Source organism: Lytechinus pictus, chromosome 17 (genome assembly GCF_037042905.1).
Source record: "Lytechinus pictus isolate F3 Inbred chromosome 17, Lp3.0, whole genome shotgun sequence".
In the NCBI taxonomy this organism is placed as follows: Eukaryota; Metazoa; Echinodermata; class Echinoidea; order Temnopleuroida; family Toxopneustidae; genus Lytechinus; species Lytechinus pictus.
In genome coordinates, this window is record NC_087261.1 from 20038457 (window position 1) to 20058594 (window position 20138).

The following is a 20138-nucleotide window of genomic DNA, read 5'->3' on the forward strand; positions in this document are numbered from 1 at the left end:
AAATGTGGCTTCATAAAGTAAAACGCTAAGTACTTACATTCAATTGATATACATGTAATGGCCCATGTCTGGAAAGCCTCAGGCAAGCTTTTAGGCTGTCAAAAACAACCTTTGTTTATGGCATGACATTATCATATTGGTTAATAGAGCCCTGTGACACAAAGTCTAGTGAGTGATCACTAGATACAATTTAAACAATTACTGCACAATGACTGCATTGACCAAAATGAACAATCATTCTTGAAAATTGGTCATAAGATTGAATACTAAGCTGTGTGTTAAGGAACCCAGGGCCCTGTAAAATAAAGCTTGATTAATATCAATTGATCGAGGGGCTCATTTCATTGATTGATTGCATAAAAATCACCCCCCCCCCCCAGATCAGATCAGTGGACCCATTCGGTCTGGTCTTACCTGGTCATAGAAGTAGAAGAAACTAACTTTATCTTTCTCGAGCAGCTCATGGTAGTTTTTAGGCAAGTATCGTACACGCAGCTCATATCTACAAGAATAGAAGACATGGAAAAAATATATAGCAAGTTCTTTCTGAGTTTCTGATACTATGTACATTAATCATTACAGAACAAGCAGATAATTATATAAAACAAATGATGACTAGTGGCATTATGGCATTATGAGCCACAAAAAGTTGGGGGTATTAACATGGTGTCTGTAACAAAATTTCTTTAAATTCAAGGACCTCAGGGTCCCACACTCACTCGACCTGGTCTACGGTCAAAGATTAAAGAATTCCAACAAAAAAAGTCTAGAACTAGACAATGATTTCATGTAACAGCCAATTGATTTTTAGTTTTTGGTATTAGTTGGTTGATGTGTTTACATTGCAGCCTATATTTTTTTCTGTAACATATTGATTATTTACCATTATGCTGTAACAAGAACAAGGGATTATTAAATACAGTGAATCCGTCACAGTTGGCATCTCTGCAATTAACCCTCAACACCGGTTTGTAATAGCATTTACATGTTTTTCAAAATAACTTTAATTATAAAGATCTACAAGAACTTACTTCCATTCGATGGCAGGGTGATATGCTTCATATTTTTTCTTGACTTGGCCAACAGTGAGGTCACGATGCAACCAATGGCACTCCTCGGATAGGGTATGCTGAAGCCGTACGGCGAAAGAACTCTCAAAGGCACGCTCTCCTCTCGCTAACTTGCCCACAACAGCATGGATAACATTCTAAAGGCAAAACAAAAAAAGAAAGAAATATGAACATTTGATTATTTTTTAATATCAACCAATACTTGGGTTTAGATAGATACATTTGTAACCAAAGTCATTCTTGAGATAAGGTAAGGCTGCATAGCGCAGGAACTCTCAAAGGCACACTCTCCTCTCGCCCACGACAGCATGGATAACATTATTAAAGAGAAAGACAAAATAATGAAAAATATTGAAGGGATGATACTCTCAAAGGCACGCTCTCCTCTCGTCCAAGAGAACATAGATAACATTCTAGAGAAAGACAAAATAATGAAAAATATGAAAGGGATGATACTCTCAGAGCCACGCTCTCCTCTCCCCATGACAAGATAACATTCTAGAGGAAGACAAAATGATGAAAAATAAGGGATGATATTTTTTTTTTAAATCTTGATGTTCTAATGTGACCAGAGGCATTCAGATAGGGTATACAGTGATAGAGCTCTTTAATGTACTGTTTTCTCTCCCCTTGCTATTTTGCCTTTAACTGCATGAAAAACATTTTGATGAAGGCAAAATGAGAAATAAAGAACAAAAGCTTTTAATAATTTTGTATATTGGTTATACATATCTTGATCAAATTATTGTATGAAATCTATCACACATGACCAGTCACTTCTTTATCTAAGATGAAATTTGCTATTGACTGGTACAGATGACCTGGGGAGCATTTCATGAAAGGACTTGTCAGACGTTTCATCCGACAAGTACCATTTTATCCAACAGTTGCCATAGGAACAATGCTTCTCAGCCAATCAAAATCAAGGAAATTTGTCAGATCCGACAACTTTTTGGAAGATATGTTGATGAAATGCTCCCCAGTTCTATTGACTAATCATGATCTAGAGATTAGGATGGTTGATCTTTAGTTTTAAAACAAGAAAATATGAATGTACATTGAACACTTTTTTAAACTCAAATATCTAGGTCTACATGTACATATGAAATATTGGAGGATAACTTTGAATAAGTGAGGATTTGATTCCTGTTTTAAATTTCAGTTTATTTTATTACTACTGTACATCAAAATTATAAACAGACATAGTTTTCCTGAGAGAAGACATCAAGAGACAATGCTCCCAGACATGGTTTTTATTCTTGGGGGATCAACCTAAAACCCAGTGACAGATTTCCTGGTGGCACAGCATGTGGCCGTGCAACCGAAGTCAGAAATAAATATTTAAAACTAAAAGTAAAACATGTCCATGAATTATTTGTGAGTCACAAGCCACTCATCATCATGACTTTTTTTTCAGACAGTTTCTATTCCCATTGGTATCAATGAGAGTCATTCAAGTGAAAGTAGGCGAGGAATCAAGAGTTACTTTCACACCCGCCAAATATACTCATAATTTACGGGCAACTTATTGATGAAAAGATACTGGATAATTATTACATGTTTATGCATTCACAGTTCACACCAACATGAACCATAATAAACTTCCTGTAATAAAGCCTCAAACATCATCGGATATCCTTTATATGTACAATATTGAAAATGTTCTTCTTGCCTCTCAGTCTCATCTAAAAAGTTCTAGTAATCTACATGTACAAACTCTCCTCCTCCACAAATCCTGCAAAAATTCCCAAACAATACGTTACAATGTTCATGTTTATATTCTTCTGGAGATAACATGTACACATGACAAGTAGTACTTTATCAAAAACAATGCATTTCTCCTATTTCAGCACCCAAAATTGTGAACTTATAGATCAAATGGAAATATTCTCAAAAATTGGAAAGCAAACAACCATAAATTGATGAAACAGTCATCCTTATCAATTTTGGTAGATGATATGGCCCATTTCAATAAGTGCATTCAAGCGAGGAGAGCACACGTCGTCGAGCAGTATTTTTTCTTTGAATCTACTTCAACGACAACTTCCTTGTAAACACAGACATCAATTCATCAAGAAAGAGCTCTATGATTCACGTTAGCATTCATTCGTTCTGTCTGGGAAGCCATGAATGCATGCCTAGCAGCAATCAATCATCCATTATTTACACCATTTTAATCCAACCATCATCCCTTATTTTTGGCCTTGTCTCTCTTTTGTCTTGTGTTTTTATGCACAGCGGCAATCATTACCGGAATGATGACAGACGTGCCCAGCTTTTAATAAAGTTAGGATTTACTGCTGATTTTAACTGTATTAAAAAGAGCCTCTGGCTCTTCTTCCTTTTTTTCTCTATTTTTTTTCAACTTTCTTCTCCTCTCCCTGCCTCCACTCGTTTACATATATGTTCTCCTTCTTCCTCATCATTTCATTTGGTCTTTGTCCCTGCAATTGACATTCCCCTTTAAAATTTTCTAGCACCTCAACCCCCACTCCCCCCCCCCCCCACCTCTGCATGAATATCTCTCTCTATAAAAGATAAAACTTGGTCTCCATGCCATTATAGACAAAGGCCTGCATTCATTTTTTTTTTAATCAACCATTGGGGATTTTATAAATGAAGAATTCTTTCATGCTACCCCCCACACCACCTCACACACTCCTTCCTTATTCCACTGAGCACATTCATGCTAAGCCCCCCCCCCCCCCCATTTTGGGGGATTTTATAAATGAAGAATTCTTTCATGCTACCCCCCCCCCCACATCACACACTCCTTCCTTATTCCTTTTATACCACTGATCATGTTCATGCATGAAATGACACATCCTACGAATATATCATAATCGCTATTCAAAAAAAGACAATCAATTGTTTGGGGATTTTGGAAAATACAGAATTCTTTCATGCCCCACGTACCTTCCCCAACCCCATCCGACACCCAACACCCAACACCCCTTTCTCCACTCTATCTTGCCCAGTCTATTTTTTTTCCCTTTCTCTTCCATTTCTCCACATTACCTTTCATGACACCATCGACCATTGAAGTGGAACCCCATTGACTCTGAGTCAGGAGGATGTTCGATGAAAAAGTTAGTCAGAGCGAAGAATGATTCATGTTTCAAGCATTTCTTGTACATGTATGTATGTATGCTGATAATGCATACAATAAAAGACAGTCACTCATCACCCATCAGTTAATGCCCCACCCCCCCCCCCCATTCATTCCCATCCAGAAACACATGGCTTTTTTATGTATTTTGTTGTACTCTTGGAAAAGTGGGTGAAAATTCCAATAACTTCACAAAGCAAGAATGGAAATTATTTCAACCCAAGTTAAAATCTAGGTTCATATTCTATTTAAACAAATCAAAAGCTACACAGGCTTTATATTGATTTCAATTTGAAAATAAACACCAAAAATTTCCATGTATTTCAAAAGGATAGAGGATCATGACCATACACGTATGCCAAAAAAAAAATTCTGAGGGGGGCAAGACTTGTAAAACTTTTCGAAGAAACTCAAAAGCGAGGGAGCGAAGTCATCAAGCTTGTCATAGGGGTACTTTTGCACATTTTAATGAAATAGAATGATTTTGTGCACACTATTGGTGTTGAAAATTTTCAGTAAAAAATGTAAGTTTTCAAAATCTGGGGGGACAACCAACTGCCCACTTGCACGCCCCCACCCCCTGCATACAGGGATAATCATTCTTTTAAATTGAGGTAATAAATAACTCATGTTTAAGTTTATTAGTTTGAGAGAAAAGCCACAATTGAACCAAAGTACATGTAGTGAAGAAAAGCGGTATTTTAGAAGCCGTACTACATACACATCTACTATCCAAGTTTTAATTTTACTCACACGCTCCCACATTAAGACTTCAAACGGAGCGCTAGAGCAGTGATTCATGGATAAGAGGGAAAGCTTTAGTGCATTAAGAATCCAATTTCCACCAGATTTCTAAACAAATCCACCCAAGACTGCGATGCACAAGGGAAAGCATAGAGGTGGGGGGGGGTAAAATAACTCATTGCACTAATATTCACAACTCATAACAAAAGCGGTGAAGAAGAAAAAGACACAAAGTGTGAATTCAAATAAAGAGAGGCTATTCTACCTTATGACAGATCTTGTTCATTTTTGTAATTTAATTGTAATTTGATTTTGCAAAGCAGCATTTTCCTAAATAAACTGCTAGCTTATTGAGGTAAAACATCCACATTAACTATTAGCCCTTTGACCAACATCTGAAACAAGATTAATTTTATTTACAGGGGAATTTAGCAGCTGGTGATCTATAGTATGAACAGGGAATAATTTTCCTGGTATCGCATCGCAATTTGCTCCACATTTTTTAAAGACTGCTATGCATAAAGTCTTTTGTATAGCATATTTTTACATAGGACTGTACATTACTTTAATAGTTGAGAGCTGTTCTCTTATGACCAAAAATGCTATTCAAATTTGTAAAGCAAAATCATTCCCTGATTAATTATGAATTTGAAGGGGTGTTGCAGAAAACTGTTTTGTTTAGGCCCTATAGTTACATGTTCATGTGCCATATAGTGACATGTTCATGTGCAATATAAAGATATCTTTAAAAGCCATGGAAGAAAAATATCTACAACTGCCTAGATGCATTCATGGACCAATAACATGTCAGGCCCGAATAAAGCATACAAATTGATATCATTAGGTGGTTTCAAACCGCCTCGATCATAAGAATCCCCGTTAAATTACGAGAACTTTTTTTAGGCTAAAAAATACCCATTAATTATTCCTGCATTCACACCGCCCCAAAACATACCCTTCGGGATAAGTTCCTGAAGTTACGAGCATGCGCAGTATGGTCTGTATAAGCAGGCAAGGCGCGAGATTCAAAATCACTAGCCCAGCAGCCACCCACGGCGCCCGCGCCAAACGACACGCTTTGCTAAAAGTTCCCGTAAATTGCTTTCACATTGCCAAAATACCTGCGACCTTGGAAAAATCCCCGCGAAAGTTCTCGTAATTTCGCCAAGTACCTACTATTTAGCGGGTATTTTCTTTCGGGGAAATTACGCGTAGTTTGCTTTCACATTACCAAAATACCTGGTATTTTCTGATCGGGGTAAATTTCCCGATCAGAGAATACCTGGAACTGACGAACTTTGAGGCGGTCTGAAACCACCTCTTGATGTACTGTTTGCATTACACCATGAATCTTTGGGTTTGTGCCAAATCTAATCAAACCTGAATACACACCTGGACAATGCCAAACTACCATGATAACGTTTGAATAGATCAGGATGTTTTTAATTTCAAAACCGTCTCACTGACCTGTCATGACCCAATTCTTATTTCCTCAGTTCTATTTACATGAACTTTGTTTTATCTTAGAATTTCCTCCTTTTTTTATAGATGATTCGCAAATTCGGGGGTACGGCCTATATGCCGCCGCGGTGTGTACATACTGTTAATGTTTTTCCCTATAATTTGCCTTTCTAAAAACATACACCCTGTATGTAATAAATGTGGTGGGGCAGGGTTCACTATGCACAAAATACCTACTTTTGTATGTACATGTACTTGCAATGACTGAAAATCATCATCATCATCCCCATCTTCATGATTCTGCTTCTTACGTATGTTGATGATGATGGTCATTGACAATGATGATGGTTATTGACAATGATGATGATGATGATGATGATGGTGATGATGATGATGATGATGAAAGTCATTGATGATGATAGTCGTTGATGATTTTGATGACGATGGTGATCGATCAATGATGATAATGACGACATCATCATCATCATAATCAATGACTATCATCATTATCATCAGCAGCATCATCATCTCCATTGTCATCATCATAATCACCATTGTTAAATCATATAATATCACTATCATCATTACTGAATCAATCATTATAACCTTTAATAAAGTTACCTTTATATCTGTAGTTTCCATGCATTTGACTGAGTTGAAGGTCCCATTAGGTTGGTAAACCTTTAGCATCATCTTCTCCCCAACCTTGGAAGCCATCTTGATCCGTTCACACTGTCTCTCACCTTCCTATAGATTGTCTTAAAGATGAATGTTCCAGCCTAATGTGGTTGGTCCCTCAGTAAGTATTGGTCGGCCATGAGTACTGATATAGTTAAACCATCTGAAAACAATTATTCGTAAAAATTTATTACAAGCATTTTGATAGATTTAATACTATATTCAGGGGGGTAAAATATAGTCAGTTGACTGATATTTCATAGAGAAACAAAAGAATATGAGAGAAAATGATGTTTTTAAATCCAAGTTCATGTACAATGTATACAAAGGCAGCTCATACACAAAAACAAATGTATTGAGAACAATTCACAATCAAACACGAACGGAACTACATGTACACGTACATGTATGTATGTATGTATGTACATTAATATAGTTCCAAGATGCACTGGAGTGCACAGAGTGTACATGTACATGTAGATAGCACCCAAATACATGTTGCTGACTTTTATTTCTGGTCTTTGCCCTTTATTTTATACAGTATAATCTTTTTTTTGTTGTTGAAATAGTAAGCATACATGTACAGCATGCACCCACCCAAGTCTTCTTCAACAAGACCGAACTATGACGGCTGCTGGCGTTGCGTTTTAGACTGCAGCCACTGAAAAAAATATTGACAAAGACAATTGATTTGTCAACAATCGTATGTATTTCATTGTGTAGGGTACAAGGGAACATTCATTTGTGACCTCCTAGAAGTTATTTGATGAAATCAAGTTAAAATATCTGTCATTATTCTCAACCCTTTTTTATCAAAGAAAAATAATAGTAGCTGAATAATTCATGAAGCACTTTTGCCCTAGGACACAATATGCCCTGTCTTCATACGTCTGAGTTTTGTCACCAAAGAGATGACATATGCTTGCAAAACCTCATCACATCTAAATGTATACACATGTACACACCAAAAAAAATTTTCAATTAAAAATCTTGCCGCGACAAATATCAGTGACGGATAAATCCCTGTATATACCATGTCGAGAAGCTCCGCTATAAATATCGCATATCATAAACAAACTATCGCATTCCGCTGATGAGCCATGCATCGTAAAATCCGTTGATATTGTAGGGTAGACATTTATAGCTTCAATTAAAATTTCACTGATAGGGGGGCTCCAAAATAGATCCCATCGGGCAGTTTTCAATTATAGCAGATGACTCCCAGCTCGACAGCCAAGTCCTCTCCGAGATGATGTTCCCTGCAAGGCCTTTATCTTTTCTCTTCTATGAGGATTTGTGCTGACTTGTATGAAAATTTATGAACTCAACATTGCATACAGGAGGCCTATATTAAAATAGAAGGTGATCTGGGGTCCGTAACACAAAGCTTAGCAATGGTCGTAGAACAATTTTCTGTGATTGATTGCATGACTACAATGTAAAATCAATCATGAAAAATCAAACGTACGATCAATCGCTATTGTGTTTATAGGGATCCCTGGGGAACGTGAAATAATAAAACATAAAGCGCTTTAATAATGATATGCATTGTTTCTATTAAAAGCGCTGGATACCTATATATATGCTTTTCACACTGCATTTCCTTTATAACCCCATATTATCCTTAACCCCGGACTATCCTTAACCCCAGACTATCTTTTTTTCGATTCACACTGTCTTTCTTAACCCCGTACTATTGCTTAGCCGGGGTTAACGCCTTAACCCCGGGCAATCACACAGCTCATAAATATTATTGATTTTACCATACAGAGCGCGATTAACGTGCAATTTCGACTTCTGTGATTGGCTAATGCTTAGCCCCACTTTTGCTTAGCCCTGTTTCGTTTCACACTGCATCTCTTAGCACCGCAATTAAGCCGGCTAACCCTGCTTTTTTGCAGGGCCAGATAGTACCGTACTATTTACCGTGCTAGGCCACTTTGCTAAAAAGTAGTGTGAAAACAAAGTGGGCTAAGCTTAACCCCGGGAAATTGGTGGGGCTAAGACCCCCCCTTAGCCCCACCAATTTAGGACAAAAAGTGCAGTGTGAAAAGCATAATAGAGGACTTGTTGGATGCTTTATCCATGGATCCTCCTTGGATCCACGCATTATCCTACAAAGTTTGTTTTAAACCCAAGTTACCATGGTAACAGTGCTGCTCAGCCAATCAAAACCAAACAAAGTTGTCTATACCTGAAAATAAATGCTGATGGAGTGCGCTCCCGAATATCAATACATGTAGGCTCAATGACCCTTTTCACATTCTACTTTTAATATCTAAAGGTATGTATCAATTACTAATGACCTTGACCTGATGCATTTAAAATATTGCTCTAATTTCAAATTTGATAGCATGTTGTTTCGCATTTTTCTGCAATTGTGAAAAAAGGCAAGTTTTTCTCTTAATATTATATTGATTTCAATACCCCCTGCCCAACACCTACATTCATTATAGCAAAACAAAATGATCCCATTATAAAACATTACCGTATACATGTAGAGTTCACATTCAAAGTAAGTTTCCCTAAGGCTATTAAACATGCATGGAATACAGAATTTCCAAAAAAGGATGTGAGAGTTACATGTACAAACGAGACTATCCATATCACTCAAAGATTAGAGTGAGGTATGGCAGTGATTAATATGATCCTTGGGTATTTCTATCCACACCAGTCAATGCTGAATGCAATTATTCCAACTTTGATGATGAGGACCATTCAAGAGTGTGGAGTGAATTTAAACACTGTCAACCTCTCCTCTTGACAAGAACTATAAAAGTAGCGTGACAATTGCAGCCGTGAAGAGTGTCCCTTGCTTACAAAACAAAGAGTTAAAAGTTATTAAAGACCTACATGTGGTTGCACTATAAAAACAATGTGTGTCAAGAGAAAGTCTTAAATTTCATGATAAATTTTCACCATATATATATCATCAGAGATCTAGATCTAGTACAGTGTGAATTAAATAATACAAACCTAATTTTGGGAAAGATTTCATGAAATAATACCGGTAGCTGAAACATGACGGCAAAAACTAAGGACTATTCAGAATGAGAGAGGCAACTGTTTTTTTTACTACAGCATTAAAGGAGACTATTTTCAGACAAAATATTGCGGTTGCCCCATCTTCCAAAATACAGCGTTTTCTGAGCTGCCCTCAAAATGTTATTTTTTTGAAACACTCTTTTAACACCACAGCAAGGATATAGTTTGACAATGTGTACATGTTTCTGTCTTAAACTACATGTATACAAAAACACCATATGAAGTCCTTGAAGTTGTACATGTATGGTAATTCTATGGGCAGACGGTCATGCAGTGCTATAAATCTTTTACAGTAATTTCAAGATACTGCATCTTCTGCGTCTGAATGAGCTGAAAGATGTCCTACATGTACATGTATCTCGTCTTGTGTTGCTTTCATAAAGTGACCCTTGACCCCTAGTTGATTGGATTGCCCTCTAGAGTTTAATGGCTCGGAAGATGTGTACTTACACCAGTCTTATCAGCAGAAGATATGAAAACATTCTCTGCATCAAAAAAGGGAGTTAAAGGGGACCAATGGATATACATCACAAGTATATTATTCAGCAGTGCATTCACCATGCATCCTCTTTGTTTCCTCCTCTTTTCTTTTTCTGTATTCATCTCGATTTTGGACGATGTATCGCCCCCCCCCCCCCTTCCATTCCCCCTCCCCTCCTCCCAACTGCAACCTCTTCCCCCTGATTTCCTTCTGAGTGTCCTCCTCACCATACTTTTTATACCCCCCCCCTTTCTATAATTTCTCTCCATCCCTTTCTTTCACCTTCTCTCTCACTCTCTTTCTCTCTCTCTCAGTGCTCAGAGTTGATACTTCACAATTTGTGATAACTGCCCTTCAAAATTCCATAACACATCCTAAGAAAGAAATACTTGTTTCTGAAACCATCAACTATGAAAATCTTTCAGTCTCTGTCCTGCATGTACTATTAATAAAACTTTATCAATGTTATTGGACCTACATGTACTATCAATAAAACTTTATCAATGTTTGAATATTGGCCCTACATATTTCAGGGTGAGTCTCCTCTAGCACCAAGGAAAATGTAAAGATTCATTGTTTACATTTGGTCAAGCCGATTCCCTTCAGCATGAGATATGAAGTCATTTCAAGCAGGAAGGTTGTACAGGGTACAAGTGCTCCTAGATTAGCGGGAGGCTAACAGATTTATTGCACATTCCATTCAGGGATATATTAAGGATTCATTCACTGTGTTACAGTGAGCTTTATTATATAATGAATCTTCACCATGTACCCCAATCAAGCCTAAATTTTTCTTAATATAAACTTCTTTCATAAATTTGGATGTACATTTCAGTTTTTAAAGTTTTTAAATTGTTGATGCATTATTTTCATATTTCTTTGAATTCATCTAATTATGTTAAATTACTAGAATTTTTCGAGAATACTAGGCTACTCAATTATGCACTCCGTGAATCCTTTATTTCTGCAATTTTTCCATAACCTTTTATATGATATTCAAATTTTTGCAATTTATTTCTTAAAACACTATTCTTTATACCAACAAATTCAACTTCAAGTAAAACTCTATAATAGTAAGTTTATACGCATTGGTTTATCATGTCTCCAAAGTTTACTAGAATATTAATTGGTTTATATTGGACATTTCTTTCAAAAAATATTTGTTTACTTTCACTGTTGTTACGGTTATGATTTACATGTACATCAAATATTTCACTGTTTATGTTTATATATTATGTTTTTACTTTGTAAATCTTTCTCAATTCAGCCACTGGCTGCGATGAAATGATAATAAAACCTTCAATTCAATTCAATTCAATAAATTATTGAGACTAACAATGGGAAGATAATTGATACAGTTCTTACAGGAAAATGGTTTAGATAAAGCTCCATGTGGGTTATAAACAAATTATTCACTACATGAAGTCATACTATCAAATCTAAAATCAAGAGTTCTATAGACTATTCAATAGAATATGGAATTCCCTCGGCTCCCTTCCAATGTAATTTCTAGCACAAATGTTACTGCATTTAAAACAAAACTCAAAAGTTTACTTGTAGTTATGTATGCCAATTAATCACATACTTCATTTCCACACCCTTTTCCTGACCCCCCCCCCCTCCTCTCCCCTGTAGGTTTACCGTCTTATTTTCTTATGTATTGTTTGTGTTTATTATCGTTACCTTTTCACTTTAATGTACGCTTATATGTATTGGGTGTCCCACTCATCAAGCTTTTGCTTTTAGGGGCACCCTAATCATTTAAACTATACTGTACATTCATGTATGATTTTGTATATATTTTGGTTTGTATATTGATTTTTTAAATGATTTAATAAAATGAATTGAGAGTTCAGACTTCATAATTACAAAGCAACCCTATTATTTAAAAATAAATTTCTAATGAATTGATAATGAAATAAAATAAGCAAATCATCTCAATATTTCAGTTTAGGTTTTGGCTAACAGAAGCTTGGAATACAAGCTGAAACCTCACAATAACTGTTCCCCCCAAACAGAAATATCACTTTCATTTTGCAATTATTTCCCAACTGTCCAAGAGCGAATGATACCTACATGTAAATCTTGCATGTACCTAGTGCTTTAAAACCAAATCAATCACCCAAATATCCATAAATTTACCATAACTTTTTCGGGCCACAAAATACCCGAAAAATATTTTACACATTCATGCTGATCTAAATCAGAACCTACTAGGAAGAGTTTTTAAAATACTCACCCTATATAAAGCACAAAGTACAATTACACCCTAATTGAAAAATCGCTGGATAATTTGGGAAGTATTACGGTATAAAGTCTGATGGAGATAAAACCTTGTATGGTATAAGGTAGCCTAGAAGAAGACTTCTTCATTTCCAGGGACTTACCCAATCTTCCTGCGGCCGATGATTGATGGTGACGGCTACCACGTTTTGGGCAGACAAATTTACGAGCAAGAAGACTTAAATCTTCGCAAGACAATCATCCTCCAATAATTTTGGACTGCAGTAATAATGGTTTCTTCCTCAACTACTGCCAGTTCGTGTAATTTAAGATTGCAATTTCAAAAACATCTTTCAGGATCAAAGCGATTTCTTTCCCTCTCAATTATGCATTTGAAGCCAACAGGAAGCGAATGCATGGTAAACCTGCACGGTGTACGGAAGAAGATGGGGTTGGTCAATTTGACTTCAGCTCAAATTCTGGAATTCAAAACCCTCATTACCACTCTTTCTATGATTTTTAAAAACATAAATGTTTAACATATTGATTGGACCTGTGGCACACGATATATTGAAATGAGACTGACATTTACAATCAAAAGCAATATTTCTTGTAAATGCTTTGCCAAACATTTTACTTGTAGAATTATACTACAATTTTATGGTATCTTCTATAATACAAAAACCATATGGGAACTTGAATTGAATTATCATTGTTTATGATAGCTCCAACCTTTCAAGATAGATATAAAGGAAAGAAGCAAAGAGAGAATAAACAATGATGGGGAGAAGGGGATACCGGAAAAGATACAGAAATTTTCAACTGGAAAGGAATAGAGAAAAGCAGAGTAACTGTATAGTGGAATTTATACAACTCCCAAGAATGTTCTGTAATCTGATTGGTCCAAATCGGATCATATGATATTCAGCGAATTGCACTATTGCATCCAAAATGCACTATCCTGCACTCTGACGTCATACCAAATGCACTATCCTGCACTCTGACGTCAGAGTGCAGGATAGTGCGAGTTCTGGAATAATCTAGAATTATCTAGAATTTAGATCAAATATAGCATTCGGGGTAACATGGGTGAGGGGGCGTGTATAAAACAAACAATACACGCATTCTTGTGCATAGAGGACCTAAATAATGAACTCTGTGCTCGACTCGCCAAATGGATATACACTTGCTTAATACCTGCATTAGTTGCATATTAGAACGGAGACTACTACATTGTACAAATACAGAGCGATGATATGAAAACAAAAGATGTGAAAGAGAGGGGTAGGAGAAGGGAAACAAAGCTGTGAGCATGAAAGTGAGAGAAAGGACAAGAGATGAGATGAAAAAGAAAAGAAAAGGAAGTGTGGGGGCCCTGTTTCATAGAACTTGTTTTCCAGCAACTAATTTGCGATTACAGTATAAAGCTACTGAAATCATTCAAGTTGATTGGCTGATAGTGACCTTGTTCAAGAAATTGTGCATTTCAAGGTTTCATGAAACAGGGGGGCAGGGGGGGCACTCTGCCCCCCCTGACGAGCTTGAAGACCTTTTTTTTTTTTTTTTTTTTTTGCTTGTCAAATTTTCTTCTGGGACGAAAACCTTTATTATTTGCTTGTCAAATTTTTTGTCGGCCGATTTTGCCCCCCCTGTGAAAAATCCTAGGTACGCCACTGCCAAGGGGGATGGGCTAACTATAAAAGGAGATTTAATGAGAAGGAAATGTGGATGAAGATGGTAGGATAGAGTTTGTTGATGAGGGATTTGTGCCTGACGCTCGATCTGAAGTAGTCTATAGATCTGGACGTTAGTATTTATTCGTTTGGAAAACCCTACACTCATTCACCCCACAGTATTTTCCTGTGAAAAGAGGGCATGGGATGAATGAGTGTAGGGTTTTCCAAATAAATAACTCTCAACATCCAGATCTAGACTAGATCTGAAGGTGCATTCATACCCATCCAGTATTTAAAAAAAATGCCTGGACCCCCTTAGTAAAGTCTGATTTAAATTTGACTTCCAAGAAATACATGTAATGGTGGAATGCATTCATGAGCCTTGTTTTGGGGGTCATCACTACAAGAACTTTATCTGGCAACGGCAGGCCTGCGTGAACGCATTAAACAAGGTATTTTGAGCTCTGAACAAAATTTGTAATTTATAGATATTTATCCATTCTAAAACCAGGTGTGAGAGCATCTTGAGACAGTCCTTGCTTCTTCTAGAGAATGAACAAAGTTTTCTCTACCAAATAAGTGCATGGAATCCAACCAATTATTTCTACTGTTTATGAATGGTGAACACAGTTATGTTACAGTACATGTAGGTGAGTAGGGGTGGGAGTGGTGTGGTGGGGAGGGGAGGGGGTTATGATAAAAAAAAAAGTTGCTATCATTTTGGATGGTCCATGTTGGCCTACATAATAATAATAATAATAGGCAATTATATAGCGCCATCTATCTAGAAATTTTATATTCCGAGGTGCGATGTTATTGAAATTGAAATTGAAATTGAAAAAAAAAAATTAAATTATTATTATTACTCCGGCTTTAGCTTGAGCTGCCTTTCAGCGCTCATGCATTCAAGGAATTGATCCTGATAGATACCTGTAATTGTAATGGCAAAGTATGCTTTTGTAATGGTGTTAAAAAAGCAGGAATAGGTAAAAATGTGCCAAAAATATCAATGTCAAAATCAAAATTAATTCACAACATCCAACAATTTTTAGGAACCAAGTCATGGTTGAAAGATTTTATGAAATAATGATGCAGATAGGTATCATAGAATTTCCCAATCCCCAACAAAAAACAAATTTACCTGAAGATATCGTCAGTGAATTTACAACCAGCTCAAACCTAATTTTCGGTCAAATTTTCAAAATCTATTTGTTTGCATATTCTGAAAGCCAGTGATTCCCTCTATTGATTTGCCAAATTTCAGATCTCGAAATCGTGTTTGGAGACCAGTTGAGGTTTGAGCCAGTTCGTAAAATCACTGACAATATGATAACACCATATTTACCATTTTGTGAATGTGCTTGGTTTAAAAAGTTTTTGTGGGTTTAGTAGGTGACTCCTACCCCTCCCACCTAGGTCCAGTCATATACCCCCCCCCCCCCCCAGCCAAGTCCACCTTAGAATGTATTAGCAGACGGAGGGGGGGTGGGGGTAATGTGATTTTTTGTTCTCCCACGATGTTGGGCTTTCAAGAGAGAAGCTTTCCTCTCACAAGGGGACAAATTGGAAATTGGACTACCCCCTCCCCCCCCCCACCCCCTTTCCCGGCCACTGACTTTTCTAATACTCCATATAGTCTTCTAATTTCTCTTTATCCATAGGCTTGCTCAACACACCCTGATACCATCATCTGCCATACTCCCTCATCATCCCATAAAATGAACATCTACAATTCACCCTACCCCTCCCCCTCCCCCCCCCCCCCCCTATATACATATCTTTGGCTTTTCACCACACTATGAAACCAAATGTGGAAAAGTGCAACCTTATACCCCTTTCATAAACCCATTAGCCGCATAAGAGTAATGCGGATAATTCAATAAAAATTGCGTTAACAAACTCCGAAAATAATCCGCACTATTTTTACGAGCACCCGTCCTGAAAAAGGCGGATAATCATCATGGCAACTGCACATGCCCCCTCCGATGCGGTTGTGTTGGAAAAGGGTGACCTTGTGACCGCACCATGGCAATTATCCGCATTACTTTGAAAATGTGTTCATAAAGTCAAAATCTGGTCCCGATGCCGCTATTATGCGGATAATTGCAGCATCAAAATAATGCGGATAACTCTGGTCCTCCTCCGATTTTACGACCAAATTATGCTGCTATTAGCCGCATAATTGGGTTCATAAAAGGGGTATAATACAGTTACTTCAGACCTCACGTGGGCAAAATGTGAGTGATGTTTAGTGATAATATTCTTTAGCTCAACCTGAATGGGAGGAAAAAAGGTTTGAACCTTGGCTTGCTCTTATTGTCACCGAAGTGATGATTCCTTCAAATTTCCATTGACTTCGGGTTTTCACAGACCTCAGCACTTTTGCAGTCTGCCCTCTTTTTTCTCTTCACATTTCTTGTGAAGAAGCAGGCATACACTGTAGAGGCGGGGTACGTGGTAGAAGTGTAGTACAGAGTGAAGTATGTACAGTGTATTCCACTACATTTCAACATGCCTTCCAAAAATAGGGAGAAAAAAAGTGGCAACAAATATCACCAAACCAGACTTTGCACCAGTAACAATCAACTATTACTACAAAAAACATTTTATCAAACTCCACCAAAAAAAATTACTTCTTATTTAATATGTTTGCCATATTCCAGTACAGGTACTGTATACAGTGAGACAATGATGTTAAACTCAAGCCAGTTATTCTTTAAAATTTTATCAGTTTATATTTAACATTCTACATTCTCAGACTCCGAGGGACCTTTAATATGCTTTTAATATCCTTCTGTACATTGTACATGTGGGTTTGAAATCAAATCTTTCAATATCGACCACTGAATTAAACCGCAGAGGAGCAAAAAAACCATGGAGATCGATTTTGAACTAACCGCTGCCCTCCAGCCTCATATTCACCATCTGAAAAACCACTTGATGCCCATTACCATAGCAACTCATTTCAGGCGTACTCTAAAGAGGAAATGCACCCTGGGGACGACCAGTCAGGGCCCTGTGAGACAAACCTTAGAAATTGATCGTAAGGCTGATATCTACGACTGATCATACACAGTAGTCAATGCAATCAATTGTAGAAATCGGTCCCATGATCAATCGCTAAGTTTTATGTTACAGGCCCCAGAATACCTGATGGCTTGGCATATATTGCATTGATTCATATAATTTGCACAAAATCTATTAACGCAGAGAATACAGTACAGCTGATTGATGCACACTTGCATTGGCACTCTGTGTTTTATCATTTCACAAATTTGTCAGGTACTGCACATTTTACTATTATACATGTAGGTCTAACGGCTGATTTCCCAAGATCTAGCGGGGAATAATTTTCCTGGTATCGCATCGCAATTTGCTCCACATTTTTTAAAGACTGCTATGCAAAAAGTCTTTGTATAGCATATTTTTACATACCGGTACATACTGTAAGACTGTACATTACTTACCGGTACATATACATGTAAGTAGTAGTTTGAGAGCTTTTCTCTTATGACCAAACAAGCTATTCAAATTTGTAAAGCAAAATTATTCCCTGTCTAAATGTAGGTTTAAAACTGTAGAATGTAGTAAACCCCCCCCCCCCATGGATTCACGCCTGGTTTATAGCCCAACACATTTTACAAGTCTTTATGAAACGGGACCCTGATACTTCTGATCAAGAATTCCACTATTTTATAGCCAGTGTGAAAGGGTATATAGAAGATATTTCAAGAATACTTCAAGAATCATCCATTACTTCAAACTTCTTCCCAGCATTCTGGGCGTAGTCGGATCTGTCATATTACATATTATAAATGGAAAATTTGCTCATAATGGCCAATGAGACTCGCAGAGAGTACACGTGTAGGCTTTAACCATGGTCCAATCTAAAGAACGTTCCAAACACTATCTATTGCCATCTCCAACTACGGCAATTGAGGCATCATTATTCAAGTCGCATACGTTTTCCTATTTAAATTACATTTGTAATGCATTGAACATGCAGGCATGCGGATGATCATAGACTAGACATTTCAACGTGACTGATCACACAGTAGGAGCATTCATACATGTACTCACTCGATCACAGCTACATGTACACGTAGGGGCCCCGTTTCATAAAACATGTATAACGAGTTTGTTAAAAGTTATTGAATCATTCAACCTGATTGGCTAATGGTAAATTACATGTAGAAATCGTGCATTTGTTATCTATAAACAAGTCTTTCTGAAACGGGACCCTGATACTTCTGATCAAGAATTCGATCATTTAACCAGTGTGAAAGGATACTATGGAAGATATTTCAAGAATACTTCAAGAATCATCCATTACTTCAAACTTCTTCCCAGCATTCCAAGCGCAGTCGGATCTGTCATCAAGAGATTTATGAGAGTACAACTCACTGTGAAAGTGAGTGAAGAGTACATGACATGTCTGATCCATTCCTGGGTCTGTTTACAGTGGTTACCATGGAAATGACAAACCTATACAAAGAACCTATCTGAAGAGAAAGAACTTACTTTGACTTCCAACATTTTGGTCTTGTGGTCCTGGAGAGCTGGTCCTTCTCCCTAAAATTAACAGTCTGTGATTTTTCATAGATTTGTTATAAGCTACTAAAATCCTTGCATCTGATTGGCTCAGAGCAAATTTGTTTATTGAAAATCACTGACAAACTACATGTACAGTACTTCATTACACATTCTACTATGTAATTAAGTACATGTAGACCATACATGCATAGCACAACATTTGAGAAGACTTTCAAATAAACATCAGAAAAGGATTTCTGGATCAGAATTTGATAGAGTATTACATACAATGTAATACTGTAATACTGTAATACATGTGTATAGGACTAGCAGAAAAATAATGATTTTGTTGAGCTCTACATTACATGTAGGCCTACATGTGTGTGTACATGTATTATTTATTCAGTGAAAATATATATCAAGGAGGGATTTACTATCAAATTTGAGATCAATTATTGGAGATCTTTCCCCATTCTCGGAAAGGGAAACAGAGTTTGTTATGACAGACAATACAGAGCATCGTTGGGTGATTGATCGGCCAGTAATCAGATTCTGTCTGGGCGAAACCTCTCTCTGGCTTTTGGATGGATCAAGGGAAATGTTGGGGTGGCAGAAGGCGGTGCTGCACCATACCGAGTTTGCTCAATCTCGAGATTTTAGCCCGATCGGCCCTCTTCGCGTTTAATCTCGAGATTCAAGAAACCCCGTCTCCACCATCGCAAGAAGAGCGATTCCTGCTCGAGCGAGGCATCGATGCATTATAGTCTGACGCCGTGAATAAATAATCCCAAGTGCGTCTGCACCTACGAATTAGCGCGATAATTCGTAAAATAGCGTGCTATTTTGCAAATAATCCCAAGTTGACTTGGGATTGCAATCTTGAGATTATTCCTACGAACTAGCGCGATAATTGCATCTCCATTGCATATAATCTCGAGATTGTTCAGATCGGGATAATTTGTCGGATCAGAAATAGCGCGCTAATTTGAAAACTCGGGATGGTGCAGACGGCCCTAGAGTGAATTGGCGTCATATTCCGCTCATGACATCCATAAAGTTTCACAGAATCAGTGCACATGGATTTAAAATGGGCATTATATTATATTAAACCGGAAGTT

At 37.2% G+C, this 20138-nt stretch overlaps 1 protein-coding gene across 4 annotated transcripts in view; it reads right to left on the reverse strand.

Annotated features, from left to right (window-relative positions):
• LOC129280147 (focal adhesion kinase 1-like) overlaps positions 1 to 20138 on the reverse strand; it is a 55769-nt gene that overhangs the window by 20696 nt on the left and 14935 nt on the right. For all 4 annotated transcript variants that reach the window (XM_064112127.1, XM_064112125.1, XM_064112126.1 and 1 more), the window contains exons 3-5: positions 7006 to 7225; positions 1032 to 1207; positions 415 to 502 (exon numbers count right to left, since the gene is read on the reverse strand). In XM_064112127.1, the coding sequence (XP_063968197.1) occupies positions 415 to 502; positions 1032 to 1207; positions 7006 to 7101 (360 nt within the window). In that variant the 5' untranslated portion in view covers positions 7102 to 7225. The remainder of the gene's footprint in view (positions 1 to 414; positions 503 to 1031; positions 1208 to 7005; positions 7226 to 20138) is intronic.